Genomic DNA, 20,908 nt, shown 5'->3' on the forward strand with positions numbered 1-20,908 from the left:
TTGAATCTTGATATGGCTTCATTATATTTTGAATAACACAGATATATAGTAATAAAGTCTTGTAGGTGTAGGGAATATTAAAAATTACTTTTCATGTTGTGATTTCTACATGATCAGTTTCTGCACATGCAATGCACCGTATGTGTGTGCTAAAAGAAGAATCTTTACCTTCTTCGGGAGGTATTCCCATCTGCAGTAGGAGTTGCGTAAAAATTCATCTGCACAGACCTGGAGCTCTCCGTCATAGAAGAGCTCGTTGGGAATCTTCAGAATGGCAGGATGGGACCTGACGAGGCCAAACAGAAATGATGTGTCCAGGAAAATCAATCGCATCATTCATGTTAAGGAGTGACCTATAACCGTATCTACCACACCTGTAGTTGCGCAGCAGTTTGGTGACAAAGCACTTGTTGAGCACACCCTCTTCCTTCTGGTACAGAGTGAAGTCATTCATCATCCGCTCCAAGAGGGACACTCCTGCAGACAGCAGAGCTTTTTTAACCTCTAAAAACTAGTCAAACAACATCATATACTGCAAACACAAGTGGGGCGAGGCTATGTTTTTAAGTTTATGTCTAAACAAGAACTGAATTGCAGAATTACGTATCTTCATTCATCAAAACTACAGCGAAGTTGAGTTGAGTTGAGTGTGTCTGTACCTACCCATGCCGTATTTCAGCGCAAAAGGTGATCTGAGAATAGGTCCGAGCTGCTTGGGGTCCCCAGCTAGAACAACCTGACCAGACTCTGCATGAAGCAGCCCTTCGTTGCACAAATAACAAAGAAAAAAATCAACCAACACACAAAGCAGGTTCAATACAATTACAGAAAAAACATTGTTGTTGGTGTTCTTCACCTGCTAGCGGGATTAAACATTCGGGCTCCACAGCGTGTCCTGCCTCATCCACAAACACGTGAGTGAAATGTCCTGTGGGAATGTTTCCTGTGACCAGCCTGCAGAGATCAGAGAGAACATACATGTCAGCAAACTTAGTCCCACAGAAATTCATTTGTAGAGTTGTATAAACAAGATACAAATACTGTAGTATGCAAAAGTGAAAGTGCAGGTGTCATGCATGTGAGCATTGTGAGGGTCATTCACTACCTTCCAGCAGTTAACAGGGTTGTAACCAGGATCTTGTACTCCATCAGCTTCTCTTTGGCAGGATAAACGTAACACTCCCCTACCAGGTTAGAGCATGCCTGTGAAAGTACCACAATGTCTGTGTAAAAAAACCTAAATGAGGCTAGAAAAGACTTAGTAGTGTCACACAGTATAAAGTGCCAGGAAGTGCAGCAGTATGGCAGAAAGAAAGCAGATGAATGGTCCTGATTCATGTGTTATCTACAGACACTGCTATGCACCCTAATGTCCACTAGGGGGAGATAATGTAACGGTAAATGTGAAAGAATGGTTAAGCAGTTTGTGGGTTAAAGAAATGCTTCACATCTAAACATCAATCAATCACAATCACTTGGAATACATGAGTGCACAGCACTGACCTTTAATCGTTCAGGGACACATTTTGGGTCCCGGCTGCTGGCGTACATGCGGTACACTTTACGCTTGTCCACGTGGACCACAATCTTCTCACAGAGCAGATCAGCAGCACTATTGGAGGGAGCGCAGGCCAGGATGTGGCAGGAGGTCTGAGTCTTCTCTATCTGCTTGATGGCCTCCACCAGAGTCACCGTTTTGCCTGAACAGATCAGAGTAACGTCAAGTGATTGAATTGCTGGTTTTGAGCAGCTGAAACAATAAAAGGTCAAACCTAAATCGCTTAAACAGTGCATCTAATAAGGACAAAAAGAAAGTAGCATGCTGGTACATGATGTACCTGTGCCAGGAGGGCCAAACACCAGATAAGGAGCAGGTTTGGATGAGCCAGCTACAATATGTCGCACAGCTTGAAGCTGCTCTGGGTTTCTCTCCAGCTGAGAGTCAGACAGGCTATAGACAAAGGAACAGAGGTATGATGTCGGAGCTGAGGCAGCAGGTATGTTTATATGCACAGAGAATCATATACTCATCAGTTAACTCAAGCTTGGACCACTGCTGTTACAATAACACAGTTTATCTTATATTGAGATTAGTTTGATTGAACATAACCACTGGTAGGGATTTTGAGTATAATGTTTATATATTTTTCTTTTCTATTTCAAATTTGGCCAATCAGCTTGCTTCACGGTCAGGTCAACATGACGTGTTGTTGGGATTGTGTGTTGTAGCATGTCTAACCTCAGTTTGGGAAGTTCAGATGGCTGAGAGGAGGGTGTGGGTGCAGCAGGGAACAACACCTCTCCCAGTCTGTATGTAGTTGCCAGCTCAGCTGCTCTGTGCTGAAGACGCAGAGTCAGGCGGTTGACAGTGAACTCAACATGAAACTTCATCCCATCTACAAAGCGATCCAGCAATCTGCAAACAAATTCACACAACATGATATGAATCACTGATACTAAGAATGACCATTTATGTCATCAAAAAGTGTCACTTTGTTGTCTTGATCTTACTTTGAGCTGAAGCCCAGTTTGATGCTGTCCAGCTGCACACTGTGGACGTAGCCGCAGTACTTCACCCCTGTCTCTCCTGCGGGATACACAAGCAGCTGATCGCCTCTTAGCACAGACGGACGGTTCTCAGACACACCAGGTACCTGACAGGTGAACAAGATCTATGTCAGTGACAATCCAGGTGAATATATCGGTAGTTTTAGTCTAAATAATTTTAATACAGTGTATATCAGACTTCAGTTGTTGGACAAGTACTGTAATGTTATAAACTTTTTAACAATTGTCCTTTGATTGATATTAATGTGTAATGGACTCTGACCTTATAAATGATGTCTGGCCTTCTCTAAAACTGACCAGGTTAACAGAACCAGTTGTGGCCAGAATGGCCTTTAAAGAGGACGTATCATGCACATTTCCAGGTTTTATATTTTTATTCTGGGTCTCTACAGGAATATCTTTGCATGATTTACAGTTCAAACATTTCTTATTAATCTTATATTGGCCCTTTATGGAGCCCTTCAGTTCAGCCTCTGTCTGAAACAGGCTGTTTTAGCTCCTGTCTCTTTAAGGCCCCCCTCCCGATGAGCCCACTCTGTTCTGATTCGCCAGCTATCAGAAGCTGCCCCTCGGCCGACTTCCGGCAGGTTCAGAGGCTTCATTAACAAACAATAGTAGTCAGGTTTCATGTCTTTTCCTTGTTCCTTACTTGAAATGTAAACTCCTCAAACACATCTGTACATGTTTGAGCTGAAATCCAATCTGAAATATGGGAGTGGACAACGCGAACAACCAATGGAACAGCCTTAGCAACAACCTTAGCAACAAAAGCTAGGGAACGGGCGGCTGTTTGTGGGCATGTGAAAACAATCTGATGTCATCACAAGGAGGAAGTAGAAATAACATTGCAAACAGAGCAGGCTGAAGCCCTGGCTTTTGACTTTCAGGGAGCATTTTTACATACGTTCACCTCAAGTTTTGGAGCTTTGACCATGTTTAACATGAATATCTAACATCATGGCAGTAGAAAAATAACAGAAAATTACAAAAAGCATAATATATCCCCTTTAAATTAATCCTAAAGCTCTGGTTTAAATCAACACAATCATATAATCATCAATGTTTTCCTCACAGGAAGTTATGTGGAACATTTTAAAATTGTGCAAGATGAAGGAAAGACTGATTATGTGAGTAAGTGAATGAGCATTGTAGGAGAGTGAGAGCCAGGTCACTATGACCTAGACCGATGCCGGTCAGCCCACCAAACAAACGGGAAACATCTGGAATATTGGCAAAGGGGCGAAGTACCCCCCACACACACATGGTGCAGAGACGCCCACTCACATTTGGTCAAAGTCCAAGATAAGTGAAATTGAGAAATGTCCCACCCTTCTTTAGGATTTGAGATAGCCAAAGAGTCTGGTAAACAGGATGAAACCTATCCACCCAAAACGCACACACACACACAGCCTGTCTTCAGTATAAAAAGGCATGTCACGTTCTGTAACGTTGGAAGATATCTCTGACTGCGTTGTTAGTAGGGCCGCTGTGAATAAAGAGATTCCCCATCTAACACCTGTGTCTCGACCAACTGATTCCCCTTTTATCCAGCGTCACACATATTAACCTCCAGAATGAGAAGTTTCTTGTTGATCCGATCTCTGACCATGCAGGCGTGTTCTCTGTCATTGTTGGGGATGTTGTATCTCCTGATGTCCACCTCCATCTGAAGCTCCTCCAGATAAAGCAGCAGCTGGAACTTCTCTGAGTAGTTCTCCCAGCTTAAGGGACATCGTAACTTGGCAATTCTAAGCAGAGAAAATGAGAAGAAACAAATTGTATGGCAGCGTACATGTGAAGGAATTTTCATATATGTGCCATGTATGAATGCTCCTTAGACAACCAGTTGGGCCAACCTGGTTTTATAATTGTTGCCATAGAGACAGTGCTAGAGTAAACAATCTTATAGCAATGTTTTGACTAGGGACAAGGTCGCCTGCGCACTGCCTGAATAACTTAGAGTGGTTCAACTCTTTTCCTTCAGATTTGCTGAGCATGTCACTGGGTCTGCACTGGCACTTTGAAGTGTAACTGCTATTTCCTTGGTCAATCAAATTTGTGTTTGTCAATAAAACATCCATACATCCTGGAGTTTCTGAATTGACGAGCTCAAGATATCTACAACAGTATGTATCGTAGAACAGAAACTGGACTGTTATATATCACTACTGACCTACAGTGTAGCTGGAAAAGACGTAAAAAACCGAACTGAATTTACCTTCCATCAAAGTAAGGAGTACACTTCTTTAGTGACTGGATGAGCTGGTTCATATATGGTGGTATTTTGTACGCTTTTAGCGTAACTTCATTTTTTAGTTGCATCTCAGAGAGCCTGGTAAGAGAAGACAAAATGAAAAAAGTTGGATGCATCACAATGAGACAACATTCATTTTACAAACCTTTTATATCCAACAGAGTATTTAGTAAACTTTGATACCTTTCAGGTGGCTGCCCGTCCACAATCGTGAAACAAGTTTCAGGGATAAAGACAGGAAGGGAGCGGGGTTTGTAAGGGGCTACAGGTGCCAGCTCCAGTCCTAAGGAGGTCATACATTGAGCCTCAATAAAGCGCACAATGTGGAATGGAGTGGAGTGCAGGTCTGGTTGAAACTCAAAGGCCAGTGTGGCTGGATAGAAACCAACCCAACTGCAGTGGAATCGAACCTGGATTTCATAGCCATCACCTGAGAACAGAACATAACAATGTTTTGTATGTTCATAGAGCTTTATTGTACCCATTATTATTTCTCAGTGGAGCAAAATATCACATCACACATTCAAATAATAGAAAACTTAATTTGATATTTGCATCACCTGGGTTTAGAGTGAGAGGGTTTGTCTTGGTCACTTTGCGCTCATCGTTTAGAGTGAAGTATTTGAGCCAGTGCAGCGGGGTGTAGTAGGTGAAAAACACAGGTTCTGTTCCCGTGTTTTCCACAGTCAGATTTACCACGTACTGTTAAAAAAAAAAAAATCAAAAACAGATCAATGCAGTGGAGCTTGGAGCATTTATACCACAACCATAAATACCTCTATAAATAACATCAATACCTCATATGTGTTTTCCACACACAAGCAAAGTTTCCCGTCCTCAAACTGAGGGTCAGATGTGATCCTGACACCACGTTTGTCAGAGATGAACTGAGCCCTGTGAGTGCAAAGGTAGTGATACTCTGTGTTACAGTCATTAAATCACAGATTCAAGTCTAATCCTTTCAATTATTTTCTTGTTTTATATGTGCAGAGAAATACAAGCAGCAGAGTGAATGCAAGGCCAGTTACACAGGTTAATGAAAAGTAAATGTTCGATAAGAAGCTATATAATTCACAATATTGAGGACTGCTGCAGTTTATGCTTACAATCCTACCAACACGACCTTGTACCTGTTTGTCTTGAGCTTGTTCATCAATAGACTGGCCAGTTTCCTCCTCGCTCGAACCCCCGTCGCTGCTTCTTCTGATGAGGGGACAGTCCGTACTGGCCCGGGACTGGCCGCTCCATTCTGAGTCCGCTGCGGCTGAGGGTCCCTGGATGTGTGCCACTGGTCCAGATACAGAGCTCTGACCTGTACAAAAGATCACTTCAAGTCAGTCTTGTCTTGGGATGGAAAATACATCTATCAAGTTACTGAATGTCCTGTAGACATAATGGTAGCCTCACCTGTTTTTAAAGGTACCTAATCTGCACCCATCTATCTGTCTGATATATGCATATACAGTAAATTTAACAGCTAGATTTGTCTTAAGACAATAAAAAGGGCTTTTTCTCCGAGCGGAAGTTTTGTGGGTGAGAAAGCGAAACCACCCGCTCCTTACAAAAACAGTGACTCTGCAAGTCAGTGAGGCTTGATGAAAAACTTTGCTTTCAAAATGACACATTGCTGTTGTCGACTGAGAATATTTAATCTCTGAAAAGAGATAATTAATTATTTTTAGCGACTTCCAAAAGATTGAAAAAAACAATAACAACAGAACATTCTCAACCAACTGTGGAGCATTTAATTCACTTAAGTTGAAAGATTTTTTTGTTGTTGTTGTTTTTAATGAGAAAACAACAATATGTTTCAAGTCTTTTAAAACATGTCTGATGTTTCTATTTGCATGTAATCACAAGTCCACCAGGTTCCTGACCACACCCACCAGCAATTTATGATGTGGTCAGATGTGTAATAGACTTTAACCTTAAAATAAAATTAGTCAATGACAGTTATTAATAAACAGATATGCAGGTTACACCCATCCTACAGCAATTGTTTGTTTTAAGTCTCATCTGATTCACCACTAACTTCACCAGCACGAGCTCAGATGCTACTGAAATATTGTATAGATGACATTTTTGCCAATTAAAGCAAATCACTTAAACCATTTTATGTCAAATTCAGATCTGAAAATAACAATGATAAGTTAGTATTTCCACTTAATCAACAGCTATTGCTAGAGATAAGTTACTGTAAGTAAAGTGATAATACTTAAATTTGTCTAATCTCATATTTTTTCATTATTACATGTTGAGTTTTTTGTCTTTAAAAGACAATGACAGTCAAAGATTTACACCAGCTCTGCTTTATCACATTTCAAACACTACAAATTACTGATGCATAAACTTGACCTACTGAAACAAGCTTATGTGGCTGAAATATGATGTAAAGTGCACATACCGAAGAAGTGAAGCGAATAGTGTCTCTTCTTCTTGTTATTTTGTTAGAGACTTTCAGGGCATGAAGGACTGAACCAAAGTTTGGATCTTTGATCCCTGCATTCCTAAAACACACAAACACACGCGAAAAGAAATATATAATTTCAGACACATTTATAAAACTGTTATACATACAGATGTCTGTCGCTACACGATCAGTTTACCTGTCCCTGAACTCATTGTTGTAAATGTCTCTGAGTTCAAGTCTGTTAGTGATGGAAGCTCGATCAGTTTCCTTCAAAAACTCAAAGAAGTCGAGTCCAATTTGGCAGAGTACAGATATTGGCTTCTTAATCATGTTTAAAAATCTGAACGTTCAAAGTTATTCAAACACGACAATGTCCGGGATAATATGGCTATGTCGCTCATCGAAACACAGGTTGTTGCGTCCGCATATCTGAGGTAATCTCACAAACGGCTCGATTTATGTTCCAGGACAGTCCGCGTGGGCGGTGTGTCACGCTGTGTCCGATGATGCGGAGCTGCGCCACTTGAAGCTGTGATGCTCGGTCATCCTCGGAGATTAAAGCAAGTGCACACACAAAGACAGCCAGCCGGAGAAACGAAACCTAACGCGTTGAAAGCCAAGTAAGCGAAACCGAGGACAAATATGGACCAAATAATTTATCTGTCCGAGCAGCTCTGTGTAACCTTCGTGCTCATATAATTTCTGATGTAGAGATTATTGTAAATTTGCCGTTAAAGCGCGCTCCATCCTTCTGTCCATACATTGTGGTCTGTTTCTGCTAAATAGTATAAATATTTTTTTCAAACGTACAATGTGACAATATATTAATATATTACCTGTTTGGAAATAGGTTTTTCTTTCTTTTTCTTTCTTTCTTTCTTTTTTTTTTTTTACACAAACCCATACAATGTGAGCTCTGCAGATGAACCTTGTGATTTAGAGGAATAAACTATTGTGATTTGAAGAATCAAAACGTGCCTGCTCGATACGGGCCGATTTCACCTAGCGAGAACAGCGCCCGTTCCCTAAACGCCTCAACACTACAGACTATCTAGAATTTACTCCCAAAACGCCTCACACGCAGAATATTTGGAGACTATGGTTTTGAGTTGAACTGAAATTGATCAGATGAACTGTAGTGCCCGTTCAAAACATGTCTGAGACATCCTGCACTATGTTTTGAACATGCATACGAAGTTTCCGCGCGTGAGGGATGGGAATAGAGCTTAACTCTGTAAACTTTTTCAATTCACTCTACATGGGTAATTCTTATCACCACGGATGTAATTCCACCTCCGACCACAAAGTGAGTTGCAATGGCAGACTGCGCTGTCCATATTTCCGCTCGTTGAATACACGTGCAGAAGAAGCACAAGCAACATTGTTTGAGGTGTTTTTTGTATATATTTCTGAACGTGCCTGAGACATTCAGCAGTAAGTCTTGAACATGCCAAGTTTCGTTCACAGTACACAGTTCTGAAATTCATTAATACTATGGATGTAATCCCACCTCCGACCACAGTGTGGGTTGCAATGGCAGGTGGCGCTGTCCTAGTTTCTGCTGTTGACTCCACGTGCAGAAGAAGAAGCAAATCACAGGTGTTTATGAGGTATTTTTATATGTTTCCCGAGAAATGCTCATCCAAACAACTTCACACATTGACATTGCACCTCCTTGATTCTGCAACAATCCACCTGCCAGGTATGAAGTAGATCTGATGAACAGTTCTTGAGATATGTGAAGGACAAACATGTATACAGACAGACAGACAGACAGACAGAGATTCCTTGCTTTATATAGAGAGATAAGTCATGTCAACAAGTTTGCAAATTAGTTCCATAGTTTACATATAATAAGAATTCAATAGTGAAATATGATCTGTACGTGAATGGCAGTAGGAGACTCCTGAAAACACACTTCCCTTCTTACAACATATACAACTAACATTTACTAAAAAAAATAAAAATAAAAAAATCCCTAATTATTCCCACTCCAGTCAAAAAACATCAAATATTGATTGACATATGACAAGACACAGAGGGGGGAGGGGGGCCTGATACACACACACACACACACACACACACACACACACACACACACACACACACACACACACACACACACACACACCAAGTTGTCCTAGGTCACTTTTGGGGACATTACTTTCATTCATATCCTGGAGACTTACCCTTACCCTAACCTTAACCACTGACCGAAAAATCATTTTTCCCAATTGGAGACACACCTTTTGTCCCCAAATTAGACAAGCCATCCCCAATTAACTGGTATTAAGTCTGAAATTTGTCCCCAAAAGTAGCCTATGACAGAACACACAAACGTACAGGGGCAGACAATAATAGTAATAATAATAATAAACTTTATTTATATAGCACCTTTAAAAAAACACAGTTACAAAGTGCTTTACAATAAAAACAAAACACATTTAAAACAGAGAGATTAAAACAAACTTAAAGCCATAAAAAAAAAACAACAACAATAAACATGAAGTTAAAAACAAATAAAATCAAGTTAAATAAGCAGGCAGCTCAGGTAAAAATCAGGAAACGCTTTCCAATAAAAGTATGTTTTAAACAGACGACACTGACTCAGACAGCCTTATTTCCTCAGGCAGGTCGCTCCAGAGCTTCAGGGCCCTGATGGCAAAGGCCCTGTCCCCTTTAGTTTTCAGCCTAGAATCTGGAAGAGACAGAAGACCTCTGCCCAAGGATCCAACTACACAAAGGTTCACAAGGGATTAAAAGGTATAATCTGGGGCCAGGTCAAGAACCTTAAAGGTAATCAATAAGATCTTAAAATCAATCCTAAAACAAACAGGGAGCCAATGTAAAGAGGCTAAAACAGGTGTGATGTGACCGTTAACTGGTTCTGATGAACTCCAAAATCTAATGCAAGTGTCTATTTGGCCACTGCTTGGGGCCGTGATCCAGTGCAGTACTGTTCCTATTGGTTTGGTGCTATTTAACCGTTCGTAAGTACAGCCATGCAGCTCGAGCATGGATGTATAATAAGAGCTGGATAGGGCTCCACTACTCAGCCTTGCAGCCAATTTTTCCCAGTGGTCACTTGCAGTATTGCAGCGGAAAATCCCCCTGCAGCCCAAAAAGCATTTTCTCCATAGACCACCGTTGTAAAAGAGATGTCTGTAAAACAGGACACCTCAAACTGTAAACAACGTCAATTATGTCTCTTTCTACTATGAACGTTTGGTCCATGGAGATTTTATATTTGTAAAACTTTCCTCAAGCCGAGAAAAGTGATTTAAAAATCCATGACGTCATCACAAGGTAAAGTCTATGGACTGAGCAGGAACTCGCAGGCAGGGCCAGTGGAGGAAACACTACTGTGCATTTTCGGTGGGCCGCACAATGTGGAAGCAAACCTTGAAGCCACAAACTTTTTTTGGTGTATGTGCCAGCTGACCAATTTTTATAGGAATGAATGGGCGCCATTTTTAATCCGGTATCCAGCTCTTATAATACATCCATGAGCTCAAGTTATTAAGACTGCTACGCCACCTCCTGCCTTTCAGCTAGGTTGTCAGGTTTTGTCAAGGATTTACGCAAATGTAGTAGCGCACTGGGGGTGAGCAAGAATGACTACCATCTTCCAGTGTCTCTAATCACTGATAATAACAATAACTTGGTAAATTATTATCAGTGAAATCAGTATGTGTTGAAGAGGTCTCTCCTCCTAGAAGTCTGTTCTGACAGAGAGCCCCTGTACCGTGGGCAGGTACGCCCCTTGTTCTAGGCTTTACCCTGATACGGTGGCTCCTGTCCTAACCCTTCTTAACACTTGAGATCCAAATTGGCACTATTAACACATTAGAGAATAGTTAGTATGCAAGGGGCCATACCGAAATGCAGTTGAAGAAGCCTTGGATGAGAAAAGTTTAGAAATTCAAAAGATGAGAAGTGTCTGTCTTTCAGAAGATCAAGATGATCCACTTGGATTTATTCAGTACAAAAGCAAAGTACAAAATACAAAAAAACAGCAAGCAAAAATATAAAAAAAATCCACCAAAGAGCTCCACTGGAAACTCAAAACCTATCTACCACCTTTTTTTCAAGGGATACAGGTCTTTAATACACGGGACAAAGGAGAGGTCTTACTATGATTGTCCTATCAGCTATCTGCACATATCATGCATATATTGTTTAAAAGCATTTCATTGGTTATGTGGCACATGCATATATTTTCATATTCAAAGATATATGTAAGGATGATATCATAAGAAGCTAATGTTGAAAAAGGTTAAAAGGCCATCTTTACAATAGTGGCTGTTCACGCAAAGAGCATATGACCTAATATGAGAAAAAAAAAATCAAAAAGCCACCTTGACAATAGTGGCTGTTCACATGAAGATGATACAACATATTTAAAGCAAAAATCGCCTTCTTGTTCAGTTAATTGACACAGACATATATTATCCCCCGGAAAGCCCTGAACCCATCTTTAGCAGACTCTCATTGATGAAGGTTGAACATGGTTCAGGATAGCACCATGATGAATTATCAGTGTCAGAAAAATACATTAACATACAAAAGGTGTTTCACAGTAGTCCTTTAACTGCTTAGTCCAGAGAGCCTTAATATATTATAGTGTGGAGCTGTCTATGTAAGAAGAGAGTCAGAGAGTGGTCGGTCACTAGACAATAGATCCATACATTGGCTGCAATTAACAGAGGCAGATGCAGCCCCTCACAGACAGCATGCTAATATCCTGTTGTCTGAAGTGGGGTTTCCACAGGAATAACATCTCCTGCAACTCTCACCTTACATCGTGCCTCTTAATTCAAAGTCTGGCAGCTGAGTTCTGTACAGTCTGTAGTCGTTTCAAAGTTTTTTTATTAAGACAAGCGAAAAAGCTGTTGCAATAATCAAGGCACAAGGAGACAAAAGCATGTACAACAGTTTCTGCATGACAAGGTCAAGTGCAGGGAAAACAGGGCACGAAAATGTTTTGAAATGAGATGCCTGTTCTTGTGAATGTTGACTCCTGAGAGAGAACAGACAGTTCAGTAGGTGACAACAAATATTCACTCTCTACAAAGCTGCAAATATCTGGCGGAAAGCAGCAGGCTGCCTTTCTCAAACTCATCTGACACATAAGGGAGCATATGCTCAAAATAAAAGATTCTAAGTCTAGCTACAGTGTCGGCACAAAATTGCTCATCGTATGGTACTGGTAGCAAAACTTGCTGTGATGGAGTCCAGATGAGCAGCTGACAGGACCTCAGGCCTGTGCAGAACATGCCAAGCTGCACTTGCATGTAGAAGCCCCGCTTACCATTTTTCTGCAACTGATACTTCCCCTCCACCATCTTCACATCGTACCTCTCGCTTCTGATCAGGTCCTCCAGAGACTCATTACCAGTAAGGAAAGGACATTTGATCTCCAGCAGTTCCTCTGAGTTCAAAACTCCATCAGGGCTTGCTGACAGCCAGGGCTCCCCTGCACACACGACTGTGCCTCTGCGGGTAACAACATACCCGCGATTCTGTAGCCACTGAAAGGCCAATGCCTCGCTTTCTATACCATGGTGAGTTGCCGCATTCCCATGGAAACTGGGGTAGAGATGCTGTCTGATGTAGTTTTTAGGGTTGCCTCTGGTGGGGACCCTCTTTGCTGTGCTCGCAGTGAGCCTTAACTTACGAGCATCATACCACACGTGAGAGGCTCTCTGCTCAACGGTTCTGTGGTCCAATGTTTCAAGTTTGTTGGGAGCAATGTCCACAAAAGTGTCGTAAAACAACATACACCTCAGGCAAATGTTGATGCCATCGTGGTGAGCATGTGGTGGGGATCTTAAAAAAAAGGTGGTGGTCATACATTGAGCCTCAATAAAGCGCACGATGTGGAATGGAGTGGAGTGCAGGTCTGGTTGAAACTCAAAGGCCAGTATGGCTGGATAGAAACCAACCAAACTGCAGTGGAATCGAACCTGGATTTCATAGCCATCACCTGAGAATAGAACATAACAATGTTTTGTATATTCATAGTGCTTTATTATTATGTCTCAGTGGAGCAAGATATCACATCAGGCATTCAAATAATAGAAAACCGAATTTGATTTTTGCATCACCTGGGTTTAGAGTGAGAGGGTTTGTCTTGGTCACCTTGCACTCATCATTTAGAGTGAAGAATCTGAGCCAGCGCAGCGGGGTGTAGTAGGTGAAATACACAGGTTTTCTTCCTGTGTTTTCCACAGTCAGATTTACCACGTACTGTTAAAAAAGTAATCAAAAACAGATCAATGCAGTGGAGCTTCACATTTGTACCACAACCATAAATACGTCCATAAATTACACCAATACCTCAGATGCACTTTCCACTCGCAGTTTAAGTGTCCCATCTTTAAACACATGGTCAGACGTGATCCTGATACCACGTTTGTCAGAGATGAACTGAGCCCTGTGAGTGCAAAGGTAGTGATACTCTGTGTTACAGACATTAAATCACAGATTCAAGTCTAATCCTTTCAATTATTTTCTTGTTTTATAGGTGCAGAGAAATACAGCCAACAGAGTGAATGCAAGGCCAGTTACACAGGTTAATGAGAAGTAAGTGTTTGAAAAGAAGCTGTATAATTCACAACATTGAGGACTGCTGCTGTTAACCTGTTAGCCATGCTTCTGCAGTTTATGCTTACAATCCTACCAATGCTTCCGTCTGTCCCGTCTGCTTTTTGCCACATCACATGAGTAAATTAACCCTGTTGTTGTGTGCCTTGCTCCAAAGAGGAACTTTGTTTTTCAATGTGACTTTTTACATTACTTATTATCTATAAAGTAAAAACATATTCCAGTTGCCTAGAAAACTATTAGTTTTTTTTTAATTTGAGGGGCGGATTGCATTGCAATAGGAAATAACAGAACTTCATATTTGTCAAAAATGTTAAAAAAAACAACAAAACAGAACAAACTGCTCTTGCAGCACTCAAAACAAACACTCTGACAAAAAATGACACTCATTATTTGATCCTCTTACGGGTCTGTCCTGAGCCTGTTCATCAATTGACTGGCCAGTTCCCTCCTGGCTCGAACCCCCGACACTGCTTCTTCTGGCTGGAGAATAGCCACTCCATTACAGTTCTGCTCTGGCTGATGGTCCCACTGGTCCAGATACAGAGATGTGATCTGTGCAGAAGATCACTTCAAGTCAGTCTTGTCTTGGGATGGAAAATACATCTAGACATAATGGTAGCCTCACCTGTTTTTAAAGGTACCTAATCTGCACCCATCTATCTGTCTGATGTATGCATATACAGTAAATTTAACAGCTAGGTTTGTCTTAAGACATTAAAAAGGGTTTTTTCTCAGAGCGGAGGTTTTGTGTGTGAGAAAATGAAACCACCTACTCCTTACAAAAACAGTGACTCTGCAAGTCAGTGAGGCTTGATGAAAACTTTGCTTTCAAAATGAGACATTGCTGTTGTTGACTGAAAACATTCAATTTTTGAAAATGCTTAATTTTTTAGCAACGTCAGAAAGCTTGAAAAAAAACCAGAACATTCTTCAATATAATGCTTCAAAGAGATAATAAAAAGGGAAGAAGGGTTTTTTGTGGTTCATACAGCATTTGTTCTTCCAAGTGACCAAAAAAAAAAGACAAAGGCAAAACTAGGTGTCATTTTAGTGCCTATTGCAGTGCCAGAGGTCTGGAGGTATGGTATGTTGTTAAAAAAGAAGTAATTTCTCTGAAGAACAAAGGAGGCCAAATTAACTAGGAAAGTGGTAGAGGGTGTTCCCACTGGTCTGGTGGTGAAAATGTTCCAGTGTGTCAAGGCCTTGCCCTTTTATTATCTCTTAGAAGTGTAATATTGATGTGCTGTTGTTGTTTCTAGACGGTAACTTTGCAGGTCTGAGCTTCACTTAACTAGCGAAAGAAATTAATTTTCATGATATACATGTACCAAAAAAAGATGATGTCCTCTCTTCCTCTCTTTACACCAAACCTACAGATCGGAATACACTTCCTAATGCTGAAAGCTTTCATCCCATTCCTCTTAAGAAAAGTCTACCTGTAAATTAACTCACTAGACTGAAAAGAACATGCGATGTTCCAGAACAGTATGATAAAAGTAAAGAAGAGATGTTATCCAAATTTAGAGACAGAAATTACCAAGAATATTGGCTTGTATGTGCAAAAAACATGGATTCAAAGAGCAGAGAGGCTTATCTGCAAGCTAAAAAATCCTCCAAATCTAAGCCACACCTTATTTCCTGCCCTACATTCACCCCTAAAACTCAGATCATCAAGGACATAATTTTAAAACATTGGCATATTTTTCAAAACCCATCCTTGCAAGAAACGTTTAAAGATCTACCCATGGTAACATTTTGAGAGGAAGAAACTTAAGGGACAGGGTTGTTTGAACATGTCAGCAAGTCCCAAACAGTAAGCTCACAACTAAACCTCTTCAAGGCAACTTTAAGTGTGGAGCCTGCATAAATTGCAAATATACTATTAGCTGGTTCTGATGGAGTCCAAAATCTAACACAAGTGTCAATATGGGCGCTACTCAGGAGCATAGGCCATAGTCCAGTGAAGTACCGTTCCTATTGGTTTGGTGCGATTTAATTGTCACAAGTACTGCTGTGCAGCTCGAGTTACTAAGACTTAAAGAGGTCTCTTCTCCTAGAAGTCTGTTAGCATCTGACAGAGAGCCCCTGCACTGTGGGCAGATACGCCCCTCGTTCTAGGCTTTACCCCGATACGGTGGCTCCTGTCCTAACTCTTCTTAATGCTGGTTCCTCTCTTGAGAGAAAATTATCACTATTAACACATTAGAGAATAGTTAGTATGCAAGGGACCTTACCGAAATGTAGTTGAAGAAGGCTGGGGTGAGTTAAGTTTAGAAGTTCAAAAGATGAGAAGTTTCTGTTTTTCAGGGGATCAAAATGATCTGCTTTAACTTATTCAGCACAAAAGCAAAGGTCAAAGTGCAAAAGACACCAAGCAAAAATAACAGAAAATCCACCAAAGAGCTCCGCTGGAAACTCAAAACCTGTCTCCTAACTCCTCTCGCCAAAGGATGCACATCATTTAATACTCAGGTTAAAGGGGAGGTCTTACTATGATTGTCCTATCAGCTATCTGCACATATCATGCATATATATAAAAGCATTTCATTGGCTATGTGGCACATGCATACATTATAATATTCAAAGATATACATAAGGATGATTTCATAAGAAGTTAATGTGGAAAAAAGACTTTCGTTCAGTTCTGTTAAGCCCAGAGATCATTAAACATGTTAAAGTGTGGAGCTGTCCCTCATTAAGAAGGTCAGAGATCGTTCACCAGATAATAGATCCAAGCATTGGCTGTAGTCAACAGAGACAGAAACGGCCCCTCACAGACAGTGTGTTAAATCCTGATTTTATGGTCTGAAGTGGGGTTTCCACAAGAATAACACATCCTTGTTCTCAGCCCTGCTCTGACACTCTGCTCTTTTGACCTCTCTGAGCAGAAAGCACACAGTCTCCTGCCACTCTCACCTTAAAATACCAAAAACCTTAAGTCTTTTAATCACCCTATCAAAGGAAAGACCATTAACATTAAGGACTTTATTACCTGTAAAATAACAAATGTTATCTATATGATACAGTGTCCATGTGGTAAGATATCTATAGGTGAGACATCCCGTTCCCTTAAAGAGCGTATACGGTACATAGGAGCTCCATCAAGAGGAATGATGTAACCAGTCCTGTTGCAAGACATTTCAATGAGAAGCATGTTTCATCTCACGTATTTTTATCGGCATAGAAGTGATAAAGTCCAGCCAAAGAGGTAGTTATGTCAATTTTCTCAGGAAAAAGAGAGAAGCATTTTTGATTTTATATTTCAAAAGTTTATTTCCAGGGGGCATGAATGATGGGAAGGATTTCTCAATTAAAGGCAAAGTCAGTGATTCTAATGTAATACGCTTTTTGTCAAATCCAGCGAATATCTCCTCATGGTCCACTAGCTGTCCCTTCTGTGTGTTCGCCGAAAAAAAATTCGGTGTCCATACACAGCCCTGGCTCTGTAAATGGGCATGTAAACACAACGGCTCGGAGCGAGCCACACATCATTACTTCAGCCAATCAGCAGTAGGGGGTTTTCATGCTCATACACAGGACAGGAGGAAGTAATGGGAGCAGCTGTCTGAGTGAGGACATGACTGTCTCCTGCCTCCAGCACCCATTGAATGGTGAGGGAGAGAGAGGCTGTGGCTAATTCACATAGGAAATGTTTTCTCATGGAACAGATACGCTTCTGTTTTTATTAAATGTATCAATCCACACTGAATCTGAGACAGTCTCAGAGAGACCCCCTAATTTTTTAACGCTTCGAGTCTGTTTCTGTCACCTTTTAGTGAAGCGTAATCTGAGCAGGCGGCTGTTTAGATCACACAAATATCCCGCTGTATATGTGCTTTGAACTTATTAATTGTATCAATGAATCAATAAATATAAACACTGTCTATTTCTGCCCGTGGAGCCGACATGCAAACTATTTTGGTGCAATAAATTTCTACTATCAGTCAGCCTGGTGAGGGCAGTTTGAGTGAGATGTGGGGAGGCCGCGGAGAGTGTAGATGGACTGTTGTGCTCAGAAGATGCAATTTTTTTTTCCCGCTTGTGATAAAGTGTAAATGGAAGTGACTCTACAGCTGATGCATCGCTCTGGATTCTACCATATTTCTCTTTTGGTCGTTGCCTTGGCAATGCGCGTCCATGAACTTGGAGGACGAAGCTTCTAAAGGAGCATGAAGGGAGGGGTGTATTTGTTTGGGTGTTTAGTTCTGATAGATAAATCCATGTATTAGATAAGTAGGTATGATCATATGTATTTGGCGGCAGGGCCTTGAGGGTAACAATATAATAGTCATATGGACATCATGTTTATTATGTGGAAGGGAGAGCTCTGTAAAGCTTTGTCTAGGTCTGTTAGAAAGAATCTATAAACAACCAAAGGGCCTCCCAAGGCCGTCAATATATACCAGTGACCTTCATTTGTTTCTTCAGAATTCTCCACGGAGACTCTGCATACTCTCTGTGTCTGTTGCTTGTGTTTGAATTAAAGAGATGCTTGACTTCAACCAACCTCAGTCTATTTGATAATTTTATCTATCAAGTTCAAATATCAACTCTACCTTTAATGAGTTTTTCATAATGGTTCTTAAATATCTCTCATTTATTTAATTTTGTAGTGGTTTTTATGATGTGCCTTGTTGCTCTTCCTACTTTCTATATATAGCACATTATTAAGTTTTTTTTTAATTAAAGTTTTTTTTTTAAGTATACCACATCAAATAGGCACATATTGAGGTTAAGGCCTCTTCTAAACATCTTATCACAAAGTACCACCCCTGAGTTGCACTTCTCCTTTTTATGAACCAAATATGGTATAATCCATGTCCCTTATTGGACACTCCCCTTGCCTCTCTGACAGTCTGAGATAACGATTGGCCACATGACCATATACCCAACCCATATTTGTATGTGCCGCATTGGCTGAAGTCTGTGTGGATGTAAATGATTGTTTGTGTTTTAAATTTGTTTTTTTACCTTTTTGAATTTTTTTCTGCTTCATACCTACTTCAAAATATGATGTAAAAGACAATGCTGACTTTGACTTTCGATTCAGGGATAAGGGGAAAAATTGAGGGGAATATCAATAATGATATTTAGTGGCAGATTCTCTGTTTTTTTTACCATTTACATTTATGAAAAAGTGTTAGACCTCGTAGCAAAAGCCTTAAAGCTGTTTAAACCCGTTTTCAGATTTGTGAAACCTTTATTTTGCTTATGAAAACTAAAAAAAGGGCAATTAACCTGATATTTCTCCATCTGGACCACATTAGACCAGGTTTAGATCAAAAACCACTATACTTAGACTTGTCAAATCTGGACTAGATGAACAAAGAGACAGTTTCAGATTTGTGAAATCTTTTTTCTATTTATGAAAACTGAATAAAGGGCGATTTCACCATCCAGACCAACAGGTCTAGATCAAAAACCACTATAATATTTAAACTTGTCAATTAAGACTTGACAAGTCTAAATATAGTGTTTGTTTTATCTAGACCTGATCTAATGTGATGTGGATGGAGATATATCAGTGAAATCACCCTCTTTTGTATTTTCATAAGCAAATAAAGATTTCACAAATCTGACAGTGACTGACTGACTTTTTCATAAGTGTAAGTCGTAAAAAAAAAAAACAAAGAAACAAAAACCACAACGGAGAATCAGCCGTTAAATAGCCTATTATTAATGTTTCCCTAAATTTTCCCCTTAATCCAGAATAGGAAGCTGACATCAGCGTAGTGTGTAAAAGTGCACTTACCGAAGAGTTGAAGTAAAATTTGTCTCCACTTCTTGTTACTTTCTTATTGTCTCTCAGGGCATAAAGGACTGAACTAAAGTCTGGATCTCTGGTGCATTCATTCCTAACACACACACACACACACACAGAAACATGTAATTTCGGACATATGTATAAAACTATCATACATACAGATGTCGGCATCTACATGATCAACTCACCTGGCCCTGAACTCGTTGTCGTAAATGTCTTTGAGATCTTCTCTGTCAGTGATGGATAATCGATCAGTTTCCTTCAAAAACTCAAAGAAGTCGCGTCCAACATAGCGGCGCAAATATAACTTAATCTTAACCATGGTCAAAAATCCGTTATTCAAACACGACAAGGATATGTAGTTTATCGAAGCCCGCGGGTTGTGGAGAGTCTAGCACATCATTCCCCCTCGCGCCTGAATTTAAGGGGGTGTGTATAAGCTCGTGCTAAAGCTGCACTTGGATGTATCTGCGGTCATGTCTGCATCATCTCGCAGGAAATCCTCTTCCTATTCTTCTTTTGTTTTACTGGACTATTAAGTAACGTTAAAGGTGCTTGCCGCCTTTTACTGTATCTGAGAGTGTGACATCACAAAAAACGAACAAAAAAAAAGCCATTTTCCTTATCTACCAGCTGCCCCCCAGTCTACTTCTCTATCTACACTGAACTTCCTACAACCTATCAGCACATGTTCAACAGTTACAAGTCTCACATTTATCTATTTATCTGGCACTGTCTTTTTCATGGTATATAAAGTAACATTGAGACCTGTATGTCCTAATCTTAACCTAAAATAATAACGTCTTTCCTACATTAACCTCCATTACTTTCAGAGGAAACCCCCGAAACGGCTCGATTTATATTCCCGGGCAATCCACGAGAGCGGTGGATCTCTCTCTCTCTCTCTCTCTCTCTCTCTCTCTCTCTCTCTCTCTCTCTCTCTCTCTCTCTCTCTCTCACACACACACACACACACACACACACACACACACACACACAGCCAGCTAGTGCGGAGAAACGAAACCTAACCCGAGAGCTATAAAAACATTTTATTTAGATGAGTCAGTCAGTGACTAGATCAGCAAATTAATTAAAGACGAATTGCCTGTATAATGCATATAATCTGTTACAACTGCAGCTGAGGAAAACATCACAATAGTGAGTAAGCAACGCTTTTGTACTGGTGATAACAATGACAATAATGGACTAATTATAAATACAATATTGTGAAAATTATTTTAAGGTCTACAACATTATGTTTAAATAATAAATGAAAGGTCAAAATTTTTAGACCATAAAGGAA

The 20,908-nt window shown here is 40.4% G+C and overlaps 1 protein-coding gene across 4 annotated transcripts in view; it reads right to left on the minus strand.

The window, feature by feature from the left end:
- Positions 1-20,448, minus strand: part of LOC122982369 (putative helicase mov-10-B.1) — a 24,612-nt gene extending 4,164 nt beyond the window's left edge. Inside the window, exons 1-17 of one of the 4 annotated variants that reach the window (XM_044351615.1) lie at positions 19,794-20,448; positions 7,227-7,329; positions 5,953-6,134; positions 5,620-5,716; positions 5,383-5,524; positions 5,006-5,252; positions 4,787-4,900; positions 4,136-4,316; positions 2,512-2,654; positions 2,240-2,416; positions 1,839-1,951; positions 1,504-1,700; positions 1,106-1,203; positions 857-954; positions 664-762; positions 375-477; positions 169-286 (exon numbers count right to left, since the gene is read on the minus strand). In XM_044351615.1, the coding sequence (XP_044207550.1) occupies positions 169-286; positions 375-477; positions 664-762; positions 857-954; positions 1,106-1,203; positions 1,504-1,700; positions 1,839-1,951; positions 2,240-2,416; positions 2,512-2,654; positions 4,136-4,316; positions 4,787-4,900; positions 5,006-5,252; positions 5,383-5,524; positions 5,620-5,716; positions 5,953-6,134; positions 7,227-7,329; positions 19,794-19,927 (2,346 nt within the window). In that variant the 5' untranslated portion in view covers positions 19,928-20,448. Of the gene's footprint in view, positions 1-168; positions 287-374; positions 478-663; positions 763-856; positions 955-1,105; positions 1,204-1,503; positions 1,701-1,838; positions 1,952-2,239; positions 2,417-2,511; positions 2,655-4,135; positions 4,317-4,786; positions 4,901-5,005; positions 5,253-5,382; positions 5,525-5,619; positions 5,717-5,952; positions 6,135-7,226; positions 7,330-7,428; positions 8,069-13,093; positions 13,219-13,339; positions 13,482-13,571; positions 14,394-19,593; positions 19,697-19,793 lie in introns of those variants that run through there. The other 3 variants (XM_044351616.1, XM_044351614.1, XM_044351617.1) reach the window with 3 other exon arrangements.
- Between the last annotated feature and the right edge of the window lie 460 nt (positions 20,449-20,908).

The sequence above is a fragment of the Thunnus albacares genome, chromosome 5, assembly GCF_914725855.1.
Source record: "Thunnus albacares chromosome 5, fThuAlb1.1, whole genome shotgun sequence".
NCBI lineage: Eukaryota > Metazoa > Chordata > Actinopteri > Scombriformes > Scombridae > Thunnus > Thunnus albacares.